The 25,114-nt window shown below is 39.7% G+C and overlaps 1 protein-coding gene across 1 annotated transcript in view; it reads right to left on the bottom strand.

Moving 5' to 3' along the window:
* Positions 1-25,114, bottom strand: part of Trim44 (tripartite motif containing 44) — a 102,835-nt gene that overhangs the window by 59,274 nt on the left and 18,447 nt on the right. The window contains exon 2 of the mRNA XM_021155400.3: positions 22,351-22,428. Within this exon, the coding sequence (XP_021011059.1) occupies positions 22,351-22,428 (78 nt within the window). The remainder of the gene's footprint in view (positions 1-22,350; positions 22,429-25,114) is intronic.

The raw sequence follows: 25,114 nt of genomic DNA, 5'->3' as shown, positions 1-25,114 counted from the left end.
ATGCCTGTAATCCCAGCATGATAGAGACTTAGACAGAGGAATTCTAAGAGTTCAAAGATAGCATAAACTATTAGTGAGTTCCAGGATAGCTGGGCTATAAATGGCTGTTTTAAAACAAACAAACAAACAAACAAACCAACCAACAAACCAACAAAGAGGAGGAGGAGAAAGTTTGAACTAGGAATAGCTGTATGTCAACACCTAGTTGGCAGAGCTAGGAGCATCAAGGGGTTTGAGTTGATGTTTCTCAGTACAATAAGATTGTCTTTAAAAGTAAAACAGGAGAAACAAAAAACTCATACAAACTACCAGTTCAGTAGATAGTCTATTTTTCTATATGGTTCTCACACATATATTAATTGGGTAGTGTTTCTATACATGGATTACAATAAACATATGGTTCTGTTCTTGCTTTTCCACTTAAAAGATAGTGCTACTGACTGTATCTTCATTTTTTATTACTTTTTACCACTTGCAGGATAATAAAGATATATCCCATTTATTCCTCTCATAAGAGAAATGTACAATTTTTATATTTTTACTATTACAGACAACACAGAAATGAATATCCGAGGAATTACTCTTAGTATTTTCATGAGCGTCTTCTGAGACCTCTTCAATCACTAAGCCATTTTATATATACTCTAAAATTATTGAGTGATGCTGCTAAACGACTTTCTGCAAAGGCTGTAGCAATTATACAACCCTCTGTGAAAGGAAGCATTTCTCTATAACCTTAATCAATACTGGTTAATATCACAGTTTTACATTTTTCAACATAGTAAGCAAAAAATGTTATTCTTATTTTACAACAACTATGTACCAAATATACACGCACACACCTGTAGCTGAGGATGTATTAAAAACCTTCGAAAATAAGAACTTTTAAATACTCCAAATCTTGACAGTAACTATATATTGCAAGCATGTTATTTTAAAAACTGTATTTTCTTGTTTTGCTTTGCCTTTTTTTTTTTTTTTTTTTTTTGTGGTGCTGAGGATCAAACCAAGGCACTCACACATGTAGGGTAAAAGGTCTACTACTGAGCTACACCCCCAGATCACAGGTGTTTTAAAGTAACTATTCCTATGCACACTTGAGGAGGAGACAGGAGATGGTTTATTTGGTAAAGTGCTTGCTGTGTGAGCTCAAGGGCCTGGATTGTTAGCTCCACCACTCACATAAAAAATGGGTGCAATGGTGTGCATTAGCAACCCCAGTGCTGGGGCAGGAGCAGAGGTGGCACAGAGAAGACAAACAGATCTTGGAGCTCACTGGCCAATGAGCATAAGAGAAAGGATGAGCTCCAGGTTCAGTAAAAGGCAGCATAGCAGCCCATCTGTAATTTAAAGGTTGAAAGGTGAAACTAGAATATAACTGTATCTGCAAGCTCTGAGTTCAATCGAGAAACCTTGTTTCAATGAATAAAGGAATGCAAGACTGAAAAAGAATTCTCATGTCGATGTTGGGCCTCCATTTGCATATACACATGTGTCTACATACATGCAAACATGCACATACACAAGTATGCACATTATATACAATACTCATGAAAAATTACATTTGAAAGATAAAGAAAAATTAAGAGACAATGCACATCAACCTTTAGTATCTGCACAACTGCACATACATACACATGTAACACACACACATGCACAGCACAATGAAGAAGTAGAACTACACATAACAGAAAAAAAGGACCATCAAAAAAGGGTGTGGGAAGAACAGGTAGTTATCAACCAAGTGAACTACTTTTATAGATAGGAAACAGCAGACACTTATAGGAGAGGAAGAGAGTCCAATCTTTTTGGTTTCAGCCTGGTCTGTTTTTTCATAGAAGTCTAGCAGGGGGAGAAATAAAACTGGGAAAAAAATTAAGAAAAAAACCCGAGGAACAAAAAGCCTAAAAGTAGGTGAGGCCCTTTTTAATTAGTTCATTAGAAAGTGAATAAAGATTGGTGAGTTCTTAAGCAGTCTTTGTAACAATTCTAGATTTCTTTCCGAACTAACCAGTACCCCGGAGCTCTTGTCTCTAGCTGCATATGTATGGAAAGATGGCCTAGTCGGCCATCACTGGAAAGAGAGGCCCATTGGACTTGCAAACTTTATATGCCCCAATATAGGGGAATGCCAGGGCCAAAAGAATGGGAATGGGTGGGTAGGGAAGTGGGGGGGGGCGCTATGGGGGACTTTTGGGATAGCATTGGAAATGTAATTGAGGAAAATATGTAATAAAAAATATTAAAAATTAAAAAAAAAAACAATTCCATAAGGATGCCAAAGCAAAAGAATGCCTTTATGCCAAGTAGTCAGGGACACAGCAACTGGTTACGTGATCTAAGGCCTCCAGAATTCAAAATGTCTCTACAGGTGCTCTCCCTGGCGCTTGAGAAAAGAGGAGGGAAATCTTAAATGGTATTAATTTCCCTAATGAATTTACAAAATTGGGAACTAGGATTTGTGGTTATATGATTCTCTTATATTTCTATTTTCGTGCATGTTAGTGCTGCTATAATAAGCATTATCAGTACATTTCCACCGTTAAAATGAACTGTTAACTGACCTTGACACTTCTCTCAGAAACCAAATCTATGAAGTTTTTACTAAGAAATGCCTGGTACTCTCTTTAAATATTTTTCAACTCCAAGTGACTGAAAATGGCAATCATGATATAAATGGACTGCAATCTATTTGACTAGACCTCACATACACATGTGGTTTAAAGTTAGAAAGCTGGTATCACAGTGGGAAACTGGATCAGAGGAAAGGCAAATTAATCCTAAGCTTCAATAATTAAATTCCTCATTTCCTATTGCTTTAAATACTTCTTCAACAAGACACTTCATCTTATATAAAGGAAGTAAAAAATAAGAGTAGAGAGCAGAATAGTCTATCAAGCCTTTATACTGTCCTCGACTTCCATTTATGTCATGTAACAGATAGATATTCTTCAACCTAGTTCAAAGTTCTGAAAAATAACTTCTGAGTCAAGGCCTTCGCTTTACTTCAGAGCCTACGGAATAGCCTCCCTGGGAGAGGGCATGTGGAAGGAGGAGTGTTCTGTACATGACCTCCTGCTTTCTAAACCTCCTTCCAGTTCTATTTCACCTTGTCATCGAAAATATCCGGCTAAAGCCACAGTTCTCAAAACGCAATAAGCCCTTCATGCTGGTTCCTATTATCTGGAAACCTCAGGTATTATTTCTACATGCATTTCTTGGTGCTTTTTCAGCCTGCCCTAAAGTTCTCCAGAAATGTCAATAATAGTCTCACTATATGTGATGTCAATAAAAAGGGAAAATTCTACAAAGTCAAAGAAGAAAGGCAGATACCCAGAATGGTGGAAGTGTGATCAGGAAGCTTCTCTCTAGATAGGATCTACTAAACAATCAAGCTTCTCCAAACAAACTCTGAGTGTGGAATCTCAGAGGCTAATTGAACCAAGATGGAACTACTTAATTAAGAGAAAATTGTGTCCCCCTCCTTTGACATACGTACTTATTAGGGCACAGAGTGTCTCCAGGAAAATGATACCTGAGAGACTTGGTCCTTAACACAAAGGAATTTGAAAACATTGGTGGTTATTTGTGTATGGTCAGAAAACAACAGTGAATATCTACAGGCAACCTTGTTTTATAGGTTAATAAGAGAAGCGCTGGGGAAGAACAGTCATAACGTCAAGTTTGGTCCAGTAACACATTTTCTGCTATAATATCTGTCTCTATTGATCACTTTTGAACTGCTCAAGGTTCTTCTAGATAATTTATTTGAGGCAGGTCTCTACGTAGACCTGACTGTTCTAGAACTCAAAGAAATCTGCCTGCTTCTACCTCCTGAGTGCTGGGATTAAAGGCATGTGGATTAAAGGCATGTGCCATCACATCTAGCAATGGAGTTCTAGAATCTAGCAATTTTTACTGAGTTATTTCCATATTTAATAGGACAGTTCTCTTAAGGTCCCTTACAGGAATAAAGATTTTACATCTTAAAGATGATATATTATGTGCTTGTACTTAATATTTCTTAGCTAGACTAGATTCAAGAGGTATGTACACTGGCACAGACACTTTACATACACATAATTGAACACATAAAATCTTGGATTAAGAAGCTTGTATTCAGCCGGGCGTGGTGACGCACCCCTTTAATCCCAGTATTCGAGAGGCAGAGGCAAGCGGATTTCTGAGTTTGAGGCCAGCCTGGTCTACAAAGTGAGTTCCAGAAAAGCCAGGGCTACACAGAGAAGCCCTGTCTCAAAAAACCAAAAAAAGAAAAACGAAAAAAAGAAGCTTGTATTCAAAAACAATATCCACTCAAAGTATCTGACATGAACTAGAAGCTATTAACTCCTTGCTAGCTGAACTATTGAAGAGTAGGGTTTTATTTCCTTTTACTAATTAGAGGTATTAAAAAGAACAAGAAGAATAATATATATGGCTTAATAAATATGTATTCCTAAATAAATAAATATGTATTCCAGAGAATTAGGCCTCTTTCAATGTCAAGATCACACAAGTCCATGTTTTCATATATGACTGAAAAAGCTTGTTTATGAATTAAACAACAAAGCATTTCTTAGGCTAGGAAATTATCAAGCAGTTTAGAAACACAGCAGATGTGAACTCTGAACTACATTCCATCATCAACATTCTTAGTAAAGCAATTCCCATAACCTAGTTATAAGCCTGACTTTCTTGGGTTTTGCACTGGGATGTTGAGAACATTTGAGAAGACATTAAGTACAGTGATGTTTCAAGTCTTCCAGTAGGGATACAGCCCAGTAGTAGAGTGCTTGTCTCTACAACACAGTAAAGCCAAAAATTCAGCTCTAGTCATCCTGTTCCAAAAGCAGTGCTCTGACAACCACTCCATGCAACATTCTACCTGGAAAACACACAGGAGGGAGGCCAGAGATGCTGAATGGTAAGTCAACCTTGCCTTTCACAACTGAACAACTAGGTGACTTTGATTGTCACTAAACATTTTAGAGACTCATTTTTTTCTTACAAAAAATAAACCCCAAATCTAGTTTTCTTTTAAAATGATATAACTGTATAAACTGAAACCAATCCAGATTTGTCTCTGAACACATTTGATACCCAAATAAGCAGCTTCCTTCTTCAGAGGAATGGAGTACAAATCAGCAGTTGTGGTGACATGGCACAAATAAGTAGTATAGAAAACTCAGAAGAACCTTTTCCTATGCTAATGCTGCCCCATCAGCACCACCCATCTCTCCTAGCTTTAACCAATCTTTATCAAGACATGTAATACATGCAGCCCTTTCTTCCCCACCATTAAGGAATACATTAGTCACCAATTTCATATCACTTCCCACTGAACTGTCTATAGGATTGGAGCTATGCCCTTAGTCTGAATTCTTTCACAATTGTGACATTTCTCTAGCTCCCTCATTACCAACTTCATCTTGGCAATGCCACACATTATTCACACATCACTATGATTGAGAGTTTTCAACCCTGCACCACTGACCATCAGAGGTAGTAATTCCTTGCTGTTGGGAGATGCTAAGGCATTGTATGATGGCCAGCAGTATCCTCCCTACCTCAGCTGTGGCAATCAAGTGTCTGGACATTGCTGCAAGTAATGAGAAGCACTAGACTCTGCTTTAGCAATTTCATCCCATCTTTGGAATGCAATTATCACAACCTTGGAGAAGGCCCTTTACACCTGGATTTTCTCTCCAGGCAACCCATCTTAGTGTTCCTCTTGACAAATGACCCTCTCTATCTGGGTACTTTTCTAGTACTTAAAGCCTCACATTTCAAGCTGAATCACTAACTCCTCCTTACCATGCCTACATTTTGCACCCCCCCCCCCAGTCTTTCTTGTGTTGAGGACTATCAGAAGCTCGATGTGTGTATTTCTTCAGTTAGCCATCACTATCATTTTATTTAGTTTACAGATGAAGAAACTGAGGTAAGGAAAGAGATTGACTCTGCCCCAAGTAAATGGCTGGAGTTCAAATTTGCACAGTCTGCGTACATAATTTGCCTTCTATCTATCTTGTTTTTCCATAGAACGCTGATGGACCCTCCCACCTCTGTTCAAAGTAAGGGCATTTAGGCAGGCATCCAGGATACTAGCTCTGGTCAGTTTTATTGTCTTCTCCTCCGTCCTAATCTCTGGGTCTTACATAAAGCAGTAGGCAACTGGTTCTGAATGAAGCCACACTACCCTTACCTTCTACAGTACAGCTGGAGGTTTCTCCTCCCTATGAAAACCCCCTTCTCTCCTTAGCATTCCCTCCAGTGGGTTTCAGTAGACGCCCAGACCCACACTTCAGCCCTCCAGTTCAGCCCCCCAGGCCTATTCTACTATAGCCCTTTAACTTAGTCCCATCCCTGCCCACGACCAACTCTCTAAAAGTTCTAAGTCACAGGGCATTTGATGTGAGCCCATACTTAGAATCCTACTGTACTTTCAACCATGTCTTAAATACTTTACTCATGTCTCCTTGGCCCTAAATTCTTAGCTATCTGACCTTGACTTCAAATGTCACCTTTGAACCTTTCAATCTTAGTGACTATATATAGTCCCCAATCTCACCACATTAGAAGCAAACCTTAGCTTTGATAGTTTTCATCTGATTTATATCTCTAACTTTTCAAATCACATTCTCATGGACAATAATCCGAAAATTCTATCAAAAGTAGTCCATCCTTCCTCTAGTATTTACTTCTTCCCTAAACTGTGAATTCTCGTTTTTGAGCCCTGAGTTTTAAAGCTTTCTTGCATATGGCGCTTTGCTTCTTCCTCTCTTTCCCCAGAGTTCTCCTTCCTCAACATAAACATTTATGCCCTGTGTATCTGTATCAGAGGCCAATGTGTCTTGGAGGTTCAGGTACCTGAAAAGGCCTGATAAGCACATGAGTGAATCTGCTGATGAAATTGAGAAGTCCACTCCAGGCAGCTGAGAGACAGTCACTGTCAAAGGAGCCTTTAGGGAGAGACATGAACATCTAACCACTATGGATGCAGCATTTCTGCCAAGCATCTTCTCCTTCTGGGACTGCTTGTCCTGTTGTCAGCTGCTGTGACTTTATTATCTTGACAACTTGATGTGTAAGCCAGTGACATACGCTGAAATGGATGCAACACCAAACAGTTCACAGGGGATGCTGTGTTCGCACTGACTTGACATTGACAGTTGCTCTTAAGATGCTTCTTTCTCTCTTTGCCTGACCCCAGAATAGTAAGAGAGGCCACAATCACAAACTTCTGAACATCACTTCTGAGAGTGACCTGCACTATGGGAATATAAAAGTAGACAGTCTCAAGAGACATGTGGGACCTATAAAAACTAAGAAGAGTGCTTCTATTCTAGTCTGTCTTGTTTTCCAGTTTCCGCTCCACCTGAACACAGCATAAACTAGAGAGACAGCTACTGGTAATGAAGTGGGAGGTAGAAAATGACACTACAAGTTTGTGGGCACAGAATTTATACTATTTTTGAGCATGTTACATTTGCATAGAGAATATGTAACATGTAATATGTAATATGTAAATAAAATAGGCCTATTCTATTTGCTGAAGACTAAAAAGGACTCAGCTCTTAACCCAGGTCCAGAAAGACAAACACCACATGTTCTCTCTCATATGTAGATCTTAGCTTGAATTTTTAGTTGTGTGTATATAATTTATTAATATTTATGGAGCTTAGGAATCTAAAAGGATACCATGACTGGGTAAGGAGAGAGGCAAGCACACAGATGAGAGTAGGTGGAGAGATGCTGGAGATGAAAGCTTTACACAGGGTGAGGGTGGGAAGAGGGGACAGGATGGAGTGATGATTTCATTAACCCAAACTAAGGATGTCTGAAAACACTACGGAAACGCACTACTCTGTAAGCTAATTTAAAATATGTAATTAAAGAACAGAGAGAGACTCGCCTCTCAACCTCCATTCTAGTTGCCTTTCCACTTTCCCTTCAAAACCCCTTACTTGTATACTAGGAAAACTTGAAGCCCAAAATAACTGCATATCACCAGGAACATTCAGAAAGACAATGGATATGGAACTTTCCTTTTCCAGGTCTTTGTTCCTATAAGGGCTCACAATGGTAGAGAGCCCAGGTAGCCTGATGTACTAGAAAAAGAGTTTTTAGGACTGGCTCTGTTAAGCCACTTTTTGAAGCTCAGGAAAATAAAAGTTTATTTGTAAAGTAGGATTACAGTATTCTCATAGATATTTTTATAAATTTAGCATAAAATACCACATGGAAAGAGCTGTGTGTCAGCCCAGGATACAGGCCAATGAGTACTCTGCTGCTGAGAGATAACAGTATCTCAGCAGTTACTGCGGGCTTCTGTGATACTCACAGAGCTCTCCTAAGCTGTTCCTAGCAAGCTTTCATAGAGAGACTCCACACTCGGGAACTGAAAATCTAGTTTCTTGAGAGCACAGAGGAAAAACATGCTTGTAAGTGGGTATTGCAACATTTTGTCTCACAAGTTCCACATTGTTAAAAAGCAATGGAAACCTCTAGTTTGACAAGACCTCACTGAGCTTCATCTCTGATAGTCTAGACTACAATAGTGGCAAAGCAGAATATGTAGGAAGGACAGGTCACATTCTGCTCTGTGACACCTATACAGAGTCTGTGGACACAGTAGTCTCTTCAATCTTACAACCTGACTCTTATCCTATGTCCTTTTCTGGGCGTATGTAAACCCTATTCCTTTCATATGAGAAATGCATACCCTGTTTTGTGTAAGACAGCCTCAAGAGCAAATTACCGCTATATTCAAGAGTTGACCTGGAACTGCTCCTTAGAGCTGGCTTTCTGTCTATTGGCATTCTCTTGAAGCAGGCAGTGAGGAGGGTCATGCAACCCATGCCTGAGTATCCAGCCAGCTCTCCTATGTAATTCTGTCCTAAGTACATATGGTCTTTGGGTCTCTGCGAAGGACTAGAATATAAAGGTGGGGAATGATGTAGGAAAGACGTTCCACCTACACAGCTATAAGGAAGCTACTATCCTTCCTGGGTGCTACTCTTAAGGTCACCTGTGCTCTTGGTCCATAATCTCTCACCCATTGCTCTCTAAGTAAATCTAATAAACTAATTGGTTCCCCTGGGTGAACCTTGGTGTAATTATAACTTGGTTTGCCCTTGGACCTGAAGAGGAGGGGTAGATACTGTTCATGTCTCTCTTCAAGGGGAGGAATTTTAATAACATCTGTATATCCAAAAATAAAGAACTACAGTGGCCATTAACTAACATGCTTTTCAGGTCCCCAAAGGCTGTGAGAGCAAATGTTCATTCATTGTTTCATATCTCCTCAAAACTCTCCAACTTGAGGCCTACAGTTGTAATTCAGTGATATGGTACTGGCCTGGCATAGACAAAGTCCTCAGTTCACTCTCCGGCACAACAAAATAAAATTTTCCATCTTCAAAATATTAATTGTAACACAATATGATTCATTCTATTCTAAAGATAAAAATGAAGTCTCTAGAATATTAAATGACAGATAATAGGTGTTGTACCAAGTGGACCAAACCTTCTGGCACTTTTACTATACATGGAAAGAAAAGCATATCACGCTTGATATAAGTATTTCACCTTGAAAGTCTGAATAAGATCTGCATTGGTATTTATTCCTGGTGTGCATGTATAGGGAAAATGTCAATAATGTCCTAGAGATACTACATAAAAGTCATAGAAAGAAGAGGGGTGTGGTGGGCATGCCTTTAATCCCAGCGCTCAGGGAGCAGGTGGACCTCTTTAAGTTTGAGGCCAGCATGGTCTACAAAGCAAGTCCAGGGCAGCCAGTGCTACACAGAGAAACCCTTTCTTGAAAAACAGAAACAAACAAACAAAACGATCACAGAAAGAATCATATCAGCATCATAAGCTCTATGACTTTCCATAAGGTACTTTATTTCCTCAATTTTTGTTTATTTTAGCCCTCTATCTAGATGCAGTGACAATTAAAGAGGCATTATTCTCAAATTTTATAGCTCCATAGCCTTAAAAGCATCTACATGCAGACACAGGAGACTGCGAGTTACACTCTGAAGACTTAGCTTTAAGTTATCAAAGAAAGCATCTTTTTGTTGAGTATACTATAATTTTATTTCTTGAAAGGTTTACCTTATCAGGAAAAGAGAAGGAAGAATAGGGAATGCAGGCTCTTAAATAAAAGTCTAGCTGATTTTATCACCACTGTCATTATAGAGTTTTCTATCTAGGTTCCCGGGCTCCTAAATTAAATGTCAAATACAATCCTGCACTCCAAACATGAAACGTGACTGCTATGGAAAAATTGGACAGCTCAGCTCCCCTCTCCCTATTAGCCGTGTAATCAGCCCCTGCAAGCATTCAGCAGAGTAGATTATCAAGTCTTCTGTCAGTATAGAAAGGAGCAAGGGCAGACATCACAGTGAATTAGTTTTATTAAGCTATTTAATGCTCTGTCCCTTTATTTTCTAACAATACTCTAGCTCACCTAGTAACTCAAAAATCATTGCCCCCTTATTTTAAACTGCCTATAGTCAATGTATGCAGAAGTTCATTATGATTTGAGGGCCCCAATAAAAAAAGAGTACAGTGAAAGGCTAAAGATTCAGGGGAAATAAGAGGGAGTAGAGGGAGAATGAAGACTCTTCCTGGCATTTACTTTAAAGTGGGGCTACACATGGTGTGACTCTTAAATGAAACATAACTGCTCTTTCTTTTAATCTGGCACCAGACAGTTCTGCTAGTTTAGTCTAGAACAGCACAACAGATGCTATGCAGTAGACTCTTGTTTCTATCAGGCATAACTTCACACAGCTGTACATACCCATGATGGATATATCTGCATTGACTTGTATGAGCAGAGAGCTACCGCCAAACCAGGCCAACAAAATGAGGCTGCCGGCCACACCAAGAAATCCCAACTAAGAGAATTTAACTCAATCTGTTTGTATATTGTTATCACTCAAAGAGATATTGGTGTCCTATTAGAAGTGTTAATTGATCCAATATAGAATCTAGTTATTTTCAGAAAGGATTGGAAGAGTCTTCTCAATTTTGTAGGAAAACAGTTGTCCCCAAGTCCACTTGCCCCCCCTTTTGAAGAGGTTTCTCAAGACTACAAGGAAACTAAAATTAGCCATCATTAATAAGATGTCAGACTAATCACTTTATCTCATATCATCTTCCATACAACCTAGAAAGTATATTCTATCCCTGCTACTTTACCAAAAAAAAAAAAAAAAAATCAAAAGGTGAGTGAGCACAGGATTTACCCAAACTTTCCTCTTGAGGTGAGAGCTGATTCCAGAAGCCGGAGTGCTGAATAACCGTAGTATATATACTGCTTCTCTGTGTTAGAGGTGAACCTTGAGTTCCTGACCCTCATTCACTAGCTAAAGAAGGAAAAGAAAGACACTGCTTATGGCTAACATTTCAAGTGAAGAACTATAATCCACAGGTCTTATAATTCATTCATTAAAGTGTGCTATGCATGGTGGCACATGCCATTAATCTGAGCACTCAGGAGGCAGAGGCATAAGGATCTCTGTGTGTTGGAGACTAGCCTGGTCTCCATAGTGAGTTCCAGGACAGCCAGGGCTATGTACAAAGACCCTGACTCCATTTTTTTTTAAGTGTACTGTCAGCTCCTTTTTACCCAGGTTATTTGCAGCATCCACGGTTATGGAACTAGCATTACCACCCATTGCAGCCGTTTCTTTCATCATCCCTCAAAGACACACCATGCTTTTAAAAATGGCACCAATGTCCCTCTCCTCGGCCCTTGAAAATATCAAATATATTTTCTATTTCCACAGATTTGCCAAGCTCAGCTTTTATTTAAGTAGAATCATACAATATTTGGTACTCTGTGAATGACTTTTTAAAAACTTATGTAAGGGGGCTGGTGAGATGGCTCAGTGGGTAAGAGCACCCGACTGCTCTTCCGAAGGTCCAGAGTTCAAATCCCAGAAACCACATGGTGGCTCACAACCATCCGTAACGAGATCTGGCGCCCTCTTCTGGAGTGTCTGAAGACAGCTACAGTGTACTTACATATAATAAAATAAATAAATCTTTAAAAAAAAAAACTTATGTAAGGGATATGATATCCCCAAATGTCAGGAACATAATACTCCAAATATAACTGTTGGAGAATGGGACAGATTACCCCCAAATAAAATTCATTTTAGATTATTCTGAGCTGAGTTTGTTGTTACTGTTATTTTGTCTTATAGATAAGATCTCACTATGTACCTCAAGCTGATTGTGAATTCACAGCATTCTCCTAGCTCAGTCTCCTGAGCACTGAAATGACAAGCACTTTACCATTCCCTCAATGACCTGCAATTATTTAACAGAAGAAAACTTACCCTCTCATGAGAGAAATTACAAAGAAAATCTGTCTAAGGGTTTCTCCCTCTCTGTACAGACAGTGAAGGTGCCTCTAAATCACCAAAGCATATGTACCACATACAGCCTCTCCCTCTTTGTTTACCAATGTTTTGGCCATCTCCCAGAACTGGGCTATTTCAAAGGTATTCATACCTCAATTCAAGCCTATTCACTGGGTTATACTAGAAAATAAATTTATATTCTCTTTTCTCCTGCTGATCTTTTTCTGTTAAAAGTTTCCTAATTAAGAACTCTAAGGGCTGGAGAGATGGCTCAGCAGTTAAAAGTACTGACTGCTCTTCCAGAGGTCCTAAGTTCAATTCCCAGCAACCACATGGTGGCTCACAACCATCAGTAATGGGATCTGATGTCTTCTTCTGGTGTGTCTGAAGTCAGCAACAGTGTACTTATATACATTGAAAGAAAGAAACGAAGGAAGGAAGGAAGGAAGGAAGGAAGGAAGGAAGGAAGGAAGGAAGGAAGGAAGGAAAAGAGAAGAAAAGAACAGAAAGAACAAACTCTAATAGAGAAAAAAGTTATTCTTCCACTACATGATTCTTTCAAGGGTACTTGATAGCATATCCTGTATTACTAGTTCATTTTTTATTGCTAAATAGTATCTAACTGTAGATGTACCACACTTTATTCATTTATCAGTGAAGGACAAAGGGGTTGTTTCTACTTTCTGGACAGAATGACTAATGCTGTTGTGAAGATAAGTGTGTATATTTTTATGTTCACCTGCTTTCATCTCCCTTAAGTATTTTTGAGTAGCCAACAAGATAACTGCTGGATAATATAATAACTCAGTGATCAGAGTTATTAAAGGGACTGAGACTACTGACCAACGTGGCTGCACCATTATTCATTCTAGTCATAAATGCATGAGGGTTGTGATCTCTTTGTACCCACACACTAAAGACAACTGCAAAGCTAGGGCTCTGAGAGCTATCAGCCTCTCCTGTCTGTTATACTTGGCTTGGTAAGTCTTTAACTTCTTGGTTCTGTTTCTTTATCTATGAAGTGGTGAAAGGACTGGAGCAGGTGGTCATCTTTACAAGTGAGCACTAGTCAGCCACCATATATACGGCATATCAACCAGTAAGGACACTGATGTAATGAAGTAGGTGGTGTATAACTAGGAGCCCAACTCTGCATTATATTTTCACTGTTCCTGAATAACTGTAGACTACAACTGTCATATCTGCTAACATACAAAGAAAACAAAACAACAAAAACAAAACAAAACAAAAATGCTGCACAGAATCTTTTCATGCTATGAAAAAGCCCAAGGGCCCTATTAAGCAAAATTTCTACTTGGCAATAAAGGAAAACTGGCTTTCATGATTCTAGTACCCCCAAACTAGGGTTCAAGGAGTAAAGTGTATTCAAATGACACAAATGTATGCATTTATAAAGGTTGTTAAGTATAAAGTTAGAAAACAAAATTATATAGTATATGCTTACAGAGAGAGAGAGAGAGAGAGAAGGAGAGAGAGAGAGAGAGAAGGAGAGAGAGAGAGAGAGAACATGCCTGAAAGGCAAAGCATAGAAGCAAGGAAGTATCCTATATTTTAACACCTCTGAGATTCAAGAATCAGCACTAACAAAACCGCCCAATTTTATAAATGATTATGGGCAATTGAATAATAAGTGATTTCTTTTCTCTCTCTCCCTCCCTCCCTCCCTTTTCTTTCTTATACTTTCTAGTATTTTTCAATTGTTTACAGAGAACTCACATTATTTTTCCAATAGAGGGGGAAGCAAGAAGAAAGAGGTTTTCTTTCTCAAGGGTATAAAGAAGAAGTGAAAGAGACTCATTTTCCCCTTTGCGCTCTCTGGGTGTCTACATAAGATGAAAGGGAGCACAACTGTTTATCAGTGGTTCCTGTGCCAGAAGCTAGAGCTAGCCTGAGAAAGGAGTGGTTTTCCCAACTGTGTCCTCCACCAATCAAGTCTTTCCTTAGCCAGAGCTACATGTTATGGCTCTCTGCCATCTTTCCACATTGTCCTTTAGAAAAGGTTACCAACCAATTCTGGTGCTCTGGGACTGTGGTCACTTGGGCTGAAGGATCCCAATAAGGGAAGGGAAAAGAAGATGTGAGGGAAAAATAATCCAAGAATGATCATAACAGTCTACATGCTATAGCCTATATCTGCTTGTTACAGATTCAACACAAAGTAGAGGTAAAGAACATGGGATAAGACAAACCAAAAGTTAAGTCCTTAGCCATGTGTGGTGGCACATGCCATTAGTCACAGCACTTGGATCTCTATGAGTCTAAAGCTACCCTGTTCTACAATGTTGAGTTCCAGGTCAGCCAGGGCTACATAAAGAGCCCTCAATTAAAAAAAATGTTTAGTTCTGGTCCATCATTTACCAGCAAACTATTTAACTCCTGTAAGTCTCCAATTGTTCATTCATAAAATGAGACAAATAGTTTATTTCATTGTGATTCTGTTTTTTCCTGCTTCATCCCTAGTGGTATCAGCCATCATACACCAAGCAGGGAAGGATGGAGCACAGCCAAGTTCCCCTTGGTGTGCAGGGACTGGAAAGGATGAAGTGAAGTCTGGAATTGGTGGGTCTGCAGTGAATGTCACCAGCAGGGAGGAAGTCTCCTCCAGAGATGTTTAATGAAGCAGTTCTTTCAGACAGTATTCAACAAAACTGCTTGCATGGATATACTTTATTCAGGGCGAACAAGGACTATATAAACTGTGGAAAGTAGGAAGGGGTTCTTCTTAGGGTAAAGTTTCACTGGCTGAGGTTTAAGGTTCTGAGGATACCTCATGGGCATGGTGAGTCATATCAGGAAGTTGAACCTGAAATTTCTACCAAGGGTTAAGTGGCATTCCTCAGTGTGTTGGGGGGGGGGGGGAGTGGAAGCTGGCAGGGGTGGGGAGCTCCCCAGATAAGGTAGAGAAGATGAAGCCCTGCTGGAAAGAGAGTCCTGCATTTTGCACCAAGATCAGGGGTGTTATCTAGACATGATAGATCCCAACCTTAATTAGCAGGGTTTCCTAATATTTCATGGGTGTTTAGTAGATGATATATATTAATTACTGTGTTGCAAATCCATACCAGTAAGTGTTGAGGTTACAAAACAAAATAAACATGACTTCTACCATCCAGTATTCCTGCTTACAGCATTGTAAATAAAAGGTGCAGAAACATGTCACTAATTCATAGAACTCTTTAATCAAAGATGCAAGCTCACATATAGTGCCTGATAGTTGAGCTATCTCAAGCCTTTAATTCAGGCGGTGGAATAAACACTGCCCAATAAATGTCTTGGTGCAAGACAAGCAATAGGATGAAGTGTGGCTTGATTCTTGTGAATAACAGAATATTAACAAGTAGAACTCAAACTAGTTATTGATTAACCATTGGGAGTTTTAAATGCAAAACCTATAATTCTAACATTCTAATTAGCACAGACTAGGTTGTATTCTGTGACAATGGTATCAGTTATGAAAAATGACCATAAGGTTCTTGTAATTACAAAATATAAGAAAGCCATCCTTAGATCTATCTAGCAAATTTCATGTTGCTCAACAGTTTTTGGCTTTACTCTTTAAGAGTATCTTTAGAAGCTGGTAAGAAGAAAAAAGAGGCTACAGTTTAGACCTTACTGGTCTGACCAGATCCTACCTTTGTTCCAGTAAAGTTAGACAGAACAATGTAAACTAATTTGATAGAACTGTTTCTTTAAAACAACTTCTTGAAAAAAATTGTATAAGGGCCGAAAAGATGGCTAAAAGCACTGGCTGCTTTTTCAGAGGATATGGAATCAATTCCCAGTACCCACCAGGTTGCTCATAATCACCTACCCTCAGGGGATCTGACGCCCTCCTCTGGTCTCTGTGGGTGCCAGGTAAACTGGCAACACACACATAAAAAACATTTTACTCAAACTTCTAGCTAGAGCAATTAGACAACAAAAGGAGGTCAAAGGGATACCAGTCAGAAAGGAAGAACTCACTATTTGCAGATGATATGATAGTATGCCTAAGTGACCCCAAAAATTCTACCAGAGAATTCCTACACCTGATAAACAACTTCAGCAAAGTGGCTAGATATAAAATTAACTTGAACAAATCAGTAGCCTTCATCTACTCAAAGGGTAAACAGGGTGAGAAAGAAATTTGGGAAACAACTCCCTAAACAATAGTCACAAATAATATAAAATATGTTGGTCTAACTCTAACCAAGCAAGTGAAAGATCTGTGTGACAAGAACTTCAAGAAATTGAAGACCTCAGAAGGTGGAAAGATCTCCAATGCTCATGGATTGGTAGGATTAACATAGTAAAAATAGGCATCTTACCAAAAGCAATCTACAGATTCAATGCAATTCTCATCAAAATTCCAACTCAATTCTTCACAGATATAGAGCAATTCTCAACTTCATCTGGGATAACAAAAAAACAAAAAACAAAAACAAAACAGAATAGGGAAACCAATTCTAAACAACAGAAGAACTGGGGGAATCACAATCTCTGATCTCAAGCTGTATTACAGAACAATAATGATAAAAACCACATGGTATTGGTACAGAGACAGATCAACGGAATAGAATTGAAAACCCAGAAACAAACCCATACACCTATGGCTACTTTATCTTTGACAAAGAAGCCAAAACCATACAGTGGGGGGGGGGGGGGGGGGGGGCGGATTTTCAACAAATGGTGCTGGCTTAACTGGCAGTTGGCATGTAGAATGCAAATTGATTCATTTTTATCTCCTTGCTCAAAGCTCGAGTCCAAGTGGATCAAGGACCTCCACATAAAACCAGATATACTGAATCTAAAAGAAGAGAAAGTGGAACAGAGCCTTGAATACATCGGCACAGGGAAATTTTTCCTGAACAGAACACCAATTATGCTCTAAAATCAACAACTGACAAATGGAACCTCATGAAACTGAAAAGCTTCTGTAGGGCAAATGACACTCAATAGGACAAAAGGGCAACTCACAGATTGGGAAAAGATCTCTACCAATCCTACATCTGATAGAGGACTAATATCCAAAATATACAAAGAACTCAAGAAGTTAGACTCTAGAAAACCAAATAACCCAATTAAAAAACAGGGTAGAGAACCAAACAAAGAATTCTCAGCCAGGCAGTGGTGGCGCATGCCTTTAATCCCAGCACTTAGGAGGCAGAAGCAGGTGGATTTCTGAGTTCAAGACCAGCCTGGTCTACAGAGTTGGGTTCCAGGACAGCCAGAGCTATACAGAGAAACCCTGTCTGAAAAAAAAATCTCAAATGGCCAAGAAGTACCTAAAGAAATGTTCAACATCCTTCCCCATCAGGAAAATACAAATCACAACGACCCTGAGATTCCACCTTACCCAATCAGAATTGCTAAGATCAAAAACTCAGGTGACAGCAGATGCTGGTAAGGTTGTGGAGAAAGAAGAACACTCCTCCATTGCTGGTGAGATTGCAAAATGGTACAACCACTTTGGAAATCAATCTAGTAGTTCCTCAGAAAATTGGCAATAGTTCTACCTGAAGATCCAGCTACACCACTACTAGGCATATACCCAAAAGATGCTCCAACATATAACAAGGACATGTGTTCCACTATGTTCCTAGCAGCCTTAGTTATTTATAAGAGCCAGAAACTGGAAACAACCCAAGGTCCCTCAACAAAATAATAGATACAGAAATTGTGGTACATTTATACAATGGAATACTACTCAGCTACTAAAAATGATGACTTCATGAATTTTGTAGGCAAATGGATGGAACTAGAAAATATCATCTTGAGTGACATAATCCAGGCCCCAAAAGATATAACATGGTATGTACTCACTGGTAAGTGGAGATTAGCCCAAAAGTTCCGAATATCCACAATACAACTCACAGACCATATGAAATTTAACAAAACAGAACTCCAAAGTGTGAATGCTTCAGTCCCACTCAGAAGGGGGAATAAAATAATCACAGGAGGCAGAGAGGGAGGGACCTGAATGGTGAAGGGGAGGAAGAAGAGAAAGGGGGTAGGGGTAGGGCCAGGTATGGGAAAAGACAGGAGAGAAGTCTAGAGGACCAGGAGAATGAACAGAAATAAGTAGCAGTTGGGGTGGGAATGGGAGGAACCACTAGTCCCAGAAGCCAGAATTTGAGAGGCTCCCAGGAACCAAAAGAGATGACATTAGCTGAAATACCCAACCATGGGGAGGTAGAACCTGAAGAGACCACCTCCAGTAGATAGACATGGCCCCAGTGAAGGGATGGGGCCACCCACCCATCTCAAAAGTTTTAACCCAGAATTGTTCCTGCCAATGCAGGGACAAAAAAATGGAGCAGAGATCGAAAGAAAGGCCATCCAGAGACTGCCCCAACTTGGGATCCATCCTATCTGCAGACACCAAACCCCAACACTACTGCTGATGCCAAGAAGTGCTTGCAGACAGAAGCCCGATATAGCTATCCTCTGAGAGGTTCTGCCAGCAACTGACTAAGATGCAGATACTCACAGCCAACCACTGGACTAACCTGGAGACCCCAATGGAAGAATTAGGGGAAGGACTGAAAGAGCTGAAGGGGATTGAAACCCCACAGGAAGAACAACAATATCAACTAATCAGACCCAACAGAGCTCTCAGGGACTAAACCACTAACCAAAGAGTATACATGGGTGGGTCCATGGCTCCCACTACATATGTGGCAGAGGACTGCCTTATCTCTCTCTGTGGGAGGGGAGGTGTTTGATCCTGTGGGGGCTTTTTGCCTCAGTGAAGGGGGATGCTAGAGGGGTAAGGAGGGAGTAGGTGAGTGAGCTCCCTCTTAGAGGCAAAGGGAAGGGGGAGAAGATGGGAGGGTTCATAGAGGGGAGACCAAGAAGGGGGACAACCTTTGATATGTAAATAAATAAAGTATAGCACTAAAAGTCCCATGGTCTTTTAATAAAAATATAAACACTTAAAATTTTTTAAAAATTAGAAAAGGTTATGATGAATGAGAGAACCATGCTGTTTATAAATGTTTGCTTTAAGTACACTATTTAAAGGAAGCATTGAAAAGCATGTTTTGAAGGAAAGAAATCAACACAAAAAAGAAAATGTACCTGTTGCTACTTGCATAAAAGGTTAGTTTGAGATTAGTATGTTACGCTTTTGTTTCAGTGCTTTCTCAGATAAACTATGAATGGTTACTCAAGAAAACTGTTAATATAAAAGAACTTGGTTTTAACTTTCTTACCTGTCCAGGGCTTCCCTATCCTGCCAAAGGCAAGTGCCTACATGACTATATATTTTTGTTGTTTTGTTTTCTTCAGTATTTGAAACAGTCTCACTGTGTAACCCACTAGAACTCAGGGTGAGCCTTGTAAGTTCTGAGATAACAGGCCTATGGCATCACTCTCAGATGGACATCTCTTATTTCACTAAAGCTGAGCAAAAGTATAAGAAATGTACATGTAAACAAACAAGCAAAGCAAGAGACAAAAAAAGAAAACAAAAAGCAAACCCCTGTTTTGTGTAACATGTTTCTGAATATTTGGTTAGAATTGAAAATTTTGCAAATTGGATCATATTAAACACAGTTGTTACCTCCTTCCAGCCTAGCAAGGCTGGCTGTGACCATCCGCTGCTTAAGCGGAGCCACCTGCTGTGCTGCTCCTTTGATGTGCCACTACCTGCCTGAGGCCCAACCTGCCTTTGGCCTAACAGGTTCTCTTCCAAGAATTTTCCTCTCTTCCAAGAATTTTCCGGAGTTAGCACCGAACTGCAATCTTCATGAGTTCCCACTAGAAGGCTGACCTATCTACTTCAAAGGAACTTTGCATGGCTAGGGATGGGCCTCCCCTCTTCTTTATAAAGCGTGTTTGCTGACATTAAAATTGAACCTTGATCAGAATGACTGTCTTGGTTTCATCTTTCTCTCGTCCGCCTAGCTCCCTCTTCTCTTCCAGATTCCAAGATGCCTTTCCAGACTAGAACCCAGACATGTGAGTCCCTGGCCGGACACAACAAAAGGCAACTTCCCAGCCACCATTTTTTTGTTATTGTTTTCTTACAAATTAAAGGTTGTTATTACAAGCAAGCTTTATCCACAGTATAGGAGATGCTAGATACCTGGCGGAATGTAACCTTTAAAACAAAGCCCACCAGAGCAACACATACATAAGTGACTCCTCCCATCTTGTGCAATGTCTAACCCACCACTGGCTCTGATTCCTGTTCTCAAGGTCACTGTTGGCTGCATGAGCTGTTCCCTGTGTTTCCTCTAGTTTTAGAACTATTCTTAGAACCACAACACAGTCCTTACTTATCCTCCTGCTGTTTTGACTCAGCACCTCTGCTCACACTCCTCTTGAAGCCCTTCCCTTCTTCCTGGCTTGGCCATTTCTCTATTAGAAATAAGTCTGTTCAATTTGTTTCCTAAGCTTAGATTTTATATATTTCATTTTCTTTTTCAAATTTAAAAAACTTAGTCATATTTTTACGTGCCCTTCTATTTGAAGAAAGCAGAAAAACAAAACAAACAAATGATCAGAAAGAACAAAAGGAAAACAGCCCAAAGTTTAGCACAGTGATTCTCACACAGTATGGGGCTCCCATCAGCCCACATCAACCAAATCAAAACTCTGGGGGTAGGCCCAGAACTCTGTATTGTAATAAATCTTCTGGAAGATTTTTATGAACAATAAAGTTTAAGAACAGTTGATCTAGAAGAAAGTGTGAATAAAATGAAGTGTTCTAGTTTCCCTTTCTCTTGCTTGATGAGTTTACATTTCCATATCATAGTCCTCATGCATACAGGAGGGAAGCCAGAGCAGGAACTCAAGCACGAACTTGAAGCAGAGACCGTGGAGGACTGCTGCTTGCTGACTTAGCTAGCACAGGACCACCTAGCTAGGTAAGGTGGTACCCACAAGTAGGCTGGACCTTCCAACATCAATTACCAATTAAGATAATGCCCCCACAGACAGGTTCACATGCCAATTTGTTCCAGGCAATTCTCTAATGAAAACTTTCCTCCTAGATGGCACTAGGCTATGTCAAGTTGACATTTAAAGTAAACTAGGACCCAAATCATATCGATAAGAGTAACTAATATTCTATTGTCAACACAGATGAATGTCTAGAATATTTTGCATAATGAAAAAGATAACATAAAACCATAGGCATAACATAATTTTTGCAAAAAATAAAATCTAAAAAAGAAATCTATAAAGTTATATACCAAACTGCCAATTGTTGTAACTAATTTGAGGGGAATTCATTCCAGTTTCCTTTCTGAGTACCTGTACCTTTTATCTATAAGCATATAAAGCATATATTGTTTTATAATTATAGAAAACAGTCAATCTAGGCATTTTCCATTGCTCTTTAGCAAAACACACAGCTAAACATGAACTCAGAGGCTGGAAAGATGGCTCAGTTACTAAGAGAACTGGCTGCTCCTCTAGAGGATCTGAATTTGATTCCCAGCACCCATATGGTGGGTCAAAACCCATCCCAGTTCCTTCATGAGCACAGCATGCATGGAGTGCAAAGACATACATGCAGACAGAATCCGACAATCAATCAATCAATCAATCAATCAATCAATCAATCAATCTGTGAGTGAGTGAATGAGTTAGTAAATAAATTATAAAAATTGTTGTGTAAATTTAGTCTGCATTAGGCTTATTCTCTGAACTAATCAAGCTTTGTGATGCATTAGGAGTTCTAATAGAAGTGGAACAGAGATAGTGCTCGGTCCCCTATGATTCAATCACTGTATATAAAGCAACCCAGTCCCCAAATGACAGGTCATAAAGCCTGAACTAGTTTGTCCTTAAATAGGTCAATCCAAAAAGGGAATGGTAGGGTACTGCAGGCTAACTGGACAGAAAACTTAAGGATTAACTGATCTAAATAGATGATCATTAACATTCCCTGGACTCAGACCAAGGAGAGCAAATGCTTAAGGTACCAATACCTGGTTAATTCCAAAACAATACTTACTTTAGGATCTGAGCTCTTGAACTTTAACCTTTCCACCAACTCTATCATTGCGGCCTTCAGTCCACCGGAATCTTTGCTCTAGAAGAGAAAGTCAGAGTTACTAGGTAGATATGATTGGTCTCTCAAACACAGTACTTCAGGGGACAGAGAGGACAGTGACACAGAAAGCAAGTCTCTCTCATCAGATGAGAGGACCAAACAACTAAGGAAGGCATGCAGCCCCATCCCCCTTCTCCATGGACAAGGAGTCAAAGCACAAATGGTTGGAATGAAAACTAAACACAATTTTGTGGCTGGGTGTGGTAGCACTTTCCTTTAATCCCAGTACCCAGGAGAAAACTAGCCTAGATTACATAGTGAATTCCAAACCAGCCAGGCTATAGAAGGAAGGAAGGGAGGGAGGGAGGGAGGGAGGGAGGGAGGGAGGGAGGGAGGGAGGGAGGGAAGGAGGGAGAGGGAGAGAGAGGGAGAGAGAGGGAGAGAGAGGGAGAGAGGGAGAGAGGGAGAGAGGGAGAGAGGGAGAGAGAGAGAGAGAGAGAGAGAGAGAGAGAGAGAGAGAAAGAGAGAGAGAGGAGAAAGAGGCAGGCGAGGGAGGGAGGGAGTTAAAAAAACAAGTTTTTTCACATGGCTTTGAAGTGGTCACTAATTAGTTAAGTAACCTAGGACAAATTATTGAATTTCTCAAACTCTTCTCTCTTGCCTACAAAACAGGGATAATACACAAAAGTAATATGAGTAAATGGACAGATATGGGTAAAATGAGGTCTATTTGAAATATCTGTAGAAGTATTAGCAGAGTGTACAGCATACAGTAAGTGTTCCAAAATGACACCTGCCTGTCATTTATAGTACAGTGGAACAAAAATGTAATGTGAGCCCCCACAGAGGCAAGCCTCTATATAATCTTAAATTTGAGAGTACAATCCAACAAAAATGTAGTGTGAGCCCCTGCCCCCGCCTCCAGGCAAGCCTCTATGTAATCTTAAGTTTTAGAGTAGCTATAATAAGAAAGTAAGACCATCTTTAATAAATTTTGCTTAAATTATTATGTCTAAAATATCAGCAACATGTAATTTCAATATGAGGTCTTACCTATTAAAAGTCTCTGACCTTTTTCTGCTCTGGTGCATATCTTCTCTTGGAAATCCTTTCTTGCCTAATAAATTACCCCCCTCCTCCCACCCCCCCCCCACACACACACAGGGCACTCAAGGTAGGGGAGAAGGAGAGGGAAGTAGGCAGAGAGACAGAGACAGAGAGAGAGAGAGTCTTATGATTCCTACCCATCCCCAACTAGGTCTTCGAAATCTAGTTCTTATTCATACAGCCCAATTTAAGCTGGACTAGAGACATTTTCTGTAACATGAAGTGTCATGTTACATGTGGCTAGTGAGCACTGTAAAGGTCAGCACAGAAGGCAGACCTTTCCCATATGGCTTCAAAAGCCAACACTATCACCAGCTGTGTGATATTAGGCAAGTCATCGTACCTCCTGCACCTCTATTTCTTTGTCTATAAAATGGAACTAGCCATAATAGTATCTGTTGCATACAGCTGAGAGATAATTGCATTCATGTATACCAGGATAGTTAGAACAGGACCTAGCACTGGATAAAAAGAATGAAATATGTATTTAATTACTGTTTTTTCTGATTTGTGATGTTTTGAGTTCCTTAAGGCTAGAACTATTGTTTAATGTCTGTATCTCTTATACCCTGTTTCAAGAAGGTATTGCTTTCCTGCAGCCAGAATAATGGCCCAGCAGACAAAGTGCTGCCACTCTGTGGTTTCAAGCCCAGTGATCTGAGCTCAGTTCCTGGAACCCACACAAAGATGGAAAGAGAACTGATTTCACAAATTTGTTCTCTGACCTTCACACATGCATGGTGGCATGCATGCATACAAATATTTTTAGGTCATACAAGGTAGTGTTTAAAACAAAGATGTGAAATGTCCACTGAAAGAAATGAATAACTGAATATAAAATCTTAAGAAAAATGTCCTTATTGTAATACATGCATGTAGCAAAATCTCAAGTCACAAGAACTAATTTATTTTCTTATCTCAGAAATTCTATGAAATAGGACAAGACCACTTATTGTTCAGTAAGGAAACAAGCATAAAGACAATTACTGTCATTTTTTATGGGAGAAGGGTCAATTAAGGAGTGCAGGGATAAACATCTTACAGAAATCACTTACTCAAGATCAGCCAGGAGAGGAATCGCAGGACCATCTCCAAATCTACAAAGTCAATTCAATTCCTCCCAAACAGGAAATCCTTTGAAAGAGCCATTCCATAAATCAGAATACACTAATGGCTCTTCTCCCACTAATGGCCTTCCCCTCCCAAGACTACAAGCAGAGGGTCTAAGGTCATGTGACCAGGCCCAGCATTTGCTTTAGCTGTGCTCTTTGAACACAACTAGATCACATTTCCATTCTAGCCATGGTTGTAAAGTTTAGTAATTTCTATTTTTTAAACTAGCTTCTTACTCGTTTAAGCTTTTAATCTCTATGGTCTTGCAACTGACAGTTGGGAACAGAAATTTAGAAGTCATATACCAGGGAGGGTGAAACCTTAGTACTTAAAAAAAGGCTTAGGTTGCCAGATACAATCCTGCTTTTTATAAGATAATCAGACAAAAAAAAGCCTGTCTGGTGATATCATTCCTCTGACCTATTTTCATTGGCTGAACAAGCAGGTCACTTGTCCCTGGAAAGCTTTCCCCAGCATCTCTCTCTCTCTCTCTCTCTCTCTCTCT

This window comes from Mus caroli, unplaced genomic scaffold, assembly GCF_978045245.1.
Source record: "Mus caroli unplaced genomic scaffold, Mus_caroli_1 scaffold_2, whole genome shotgun sequence".
NCBI classification, from domain to species: domain Eukaryota; kingdom Metazoa; phylum Chordata; class Mammalia; order Rodentia; family Muridae; genus Mus; species Mus caroli.
This window is presented reverse-complemented; position numbering and strand designations above follow the sequence as displayed.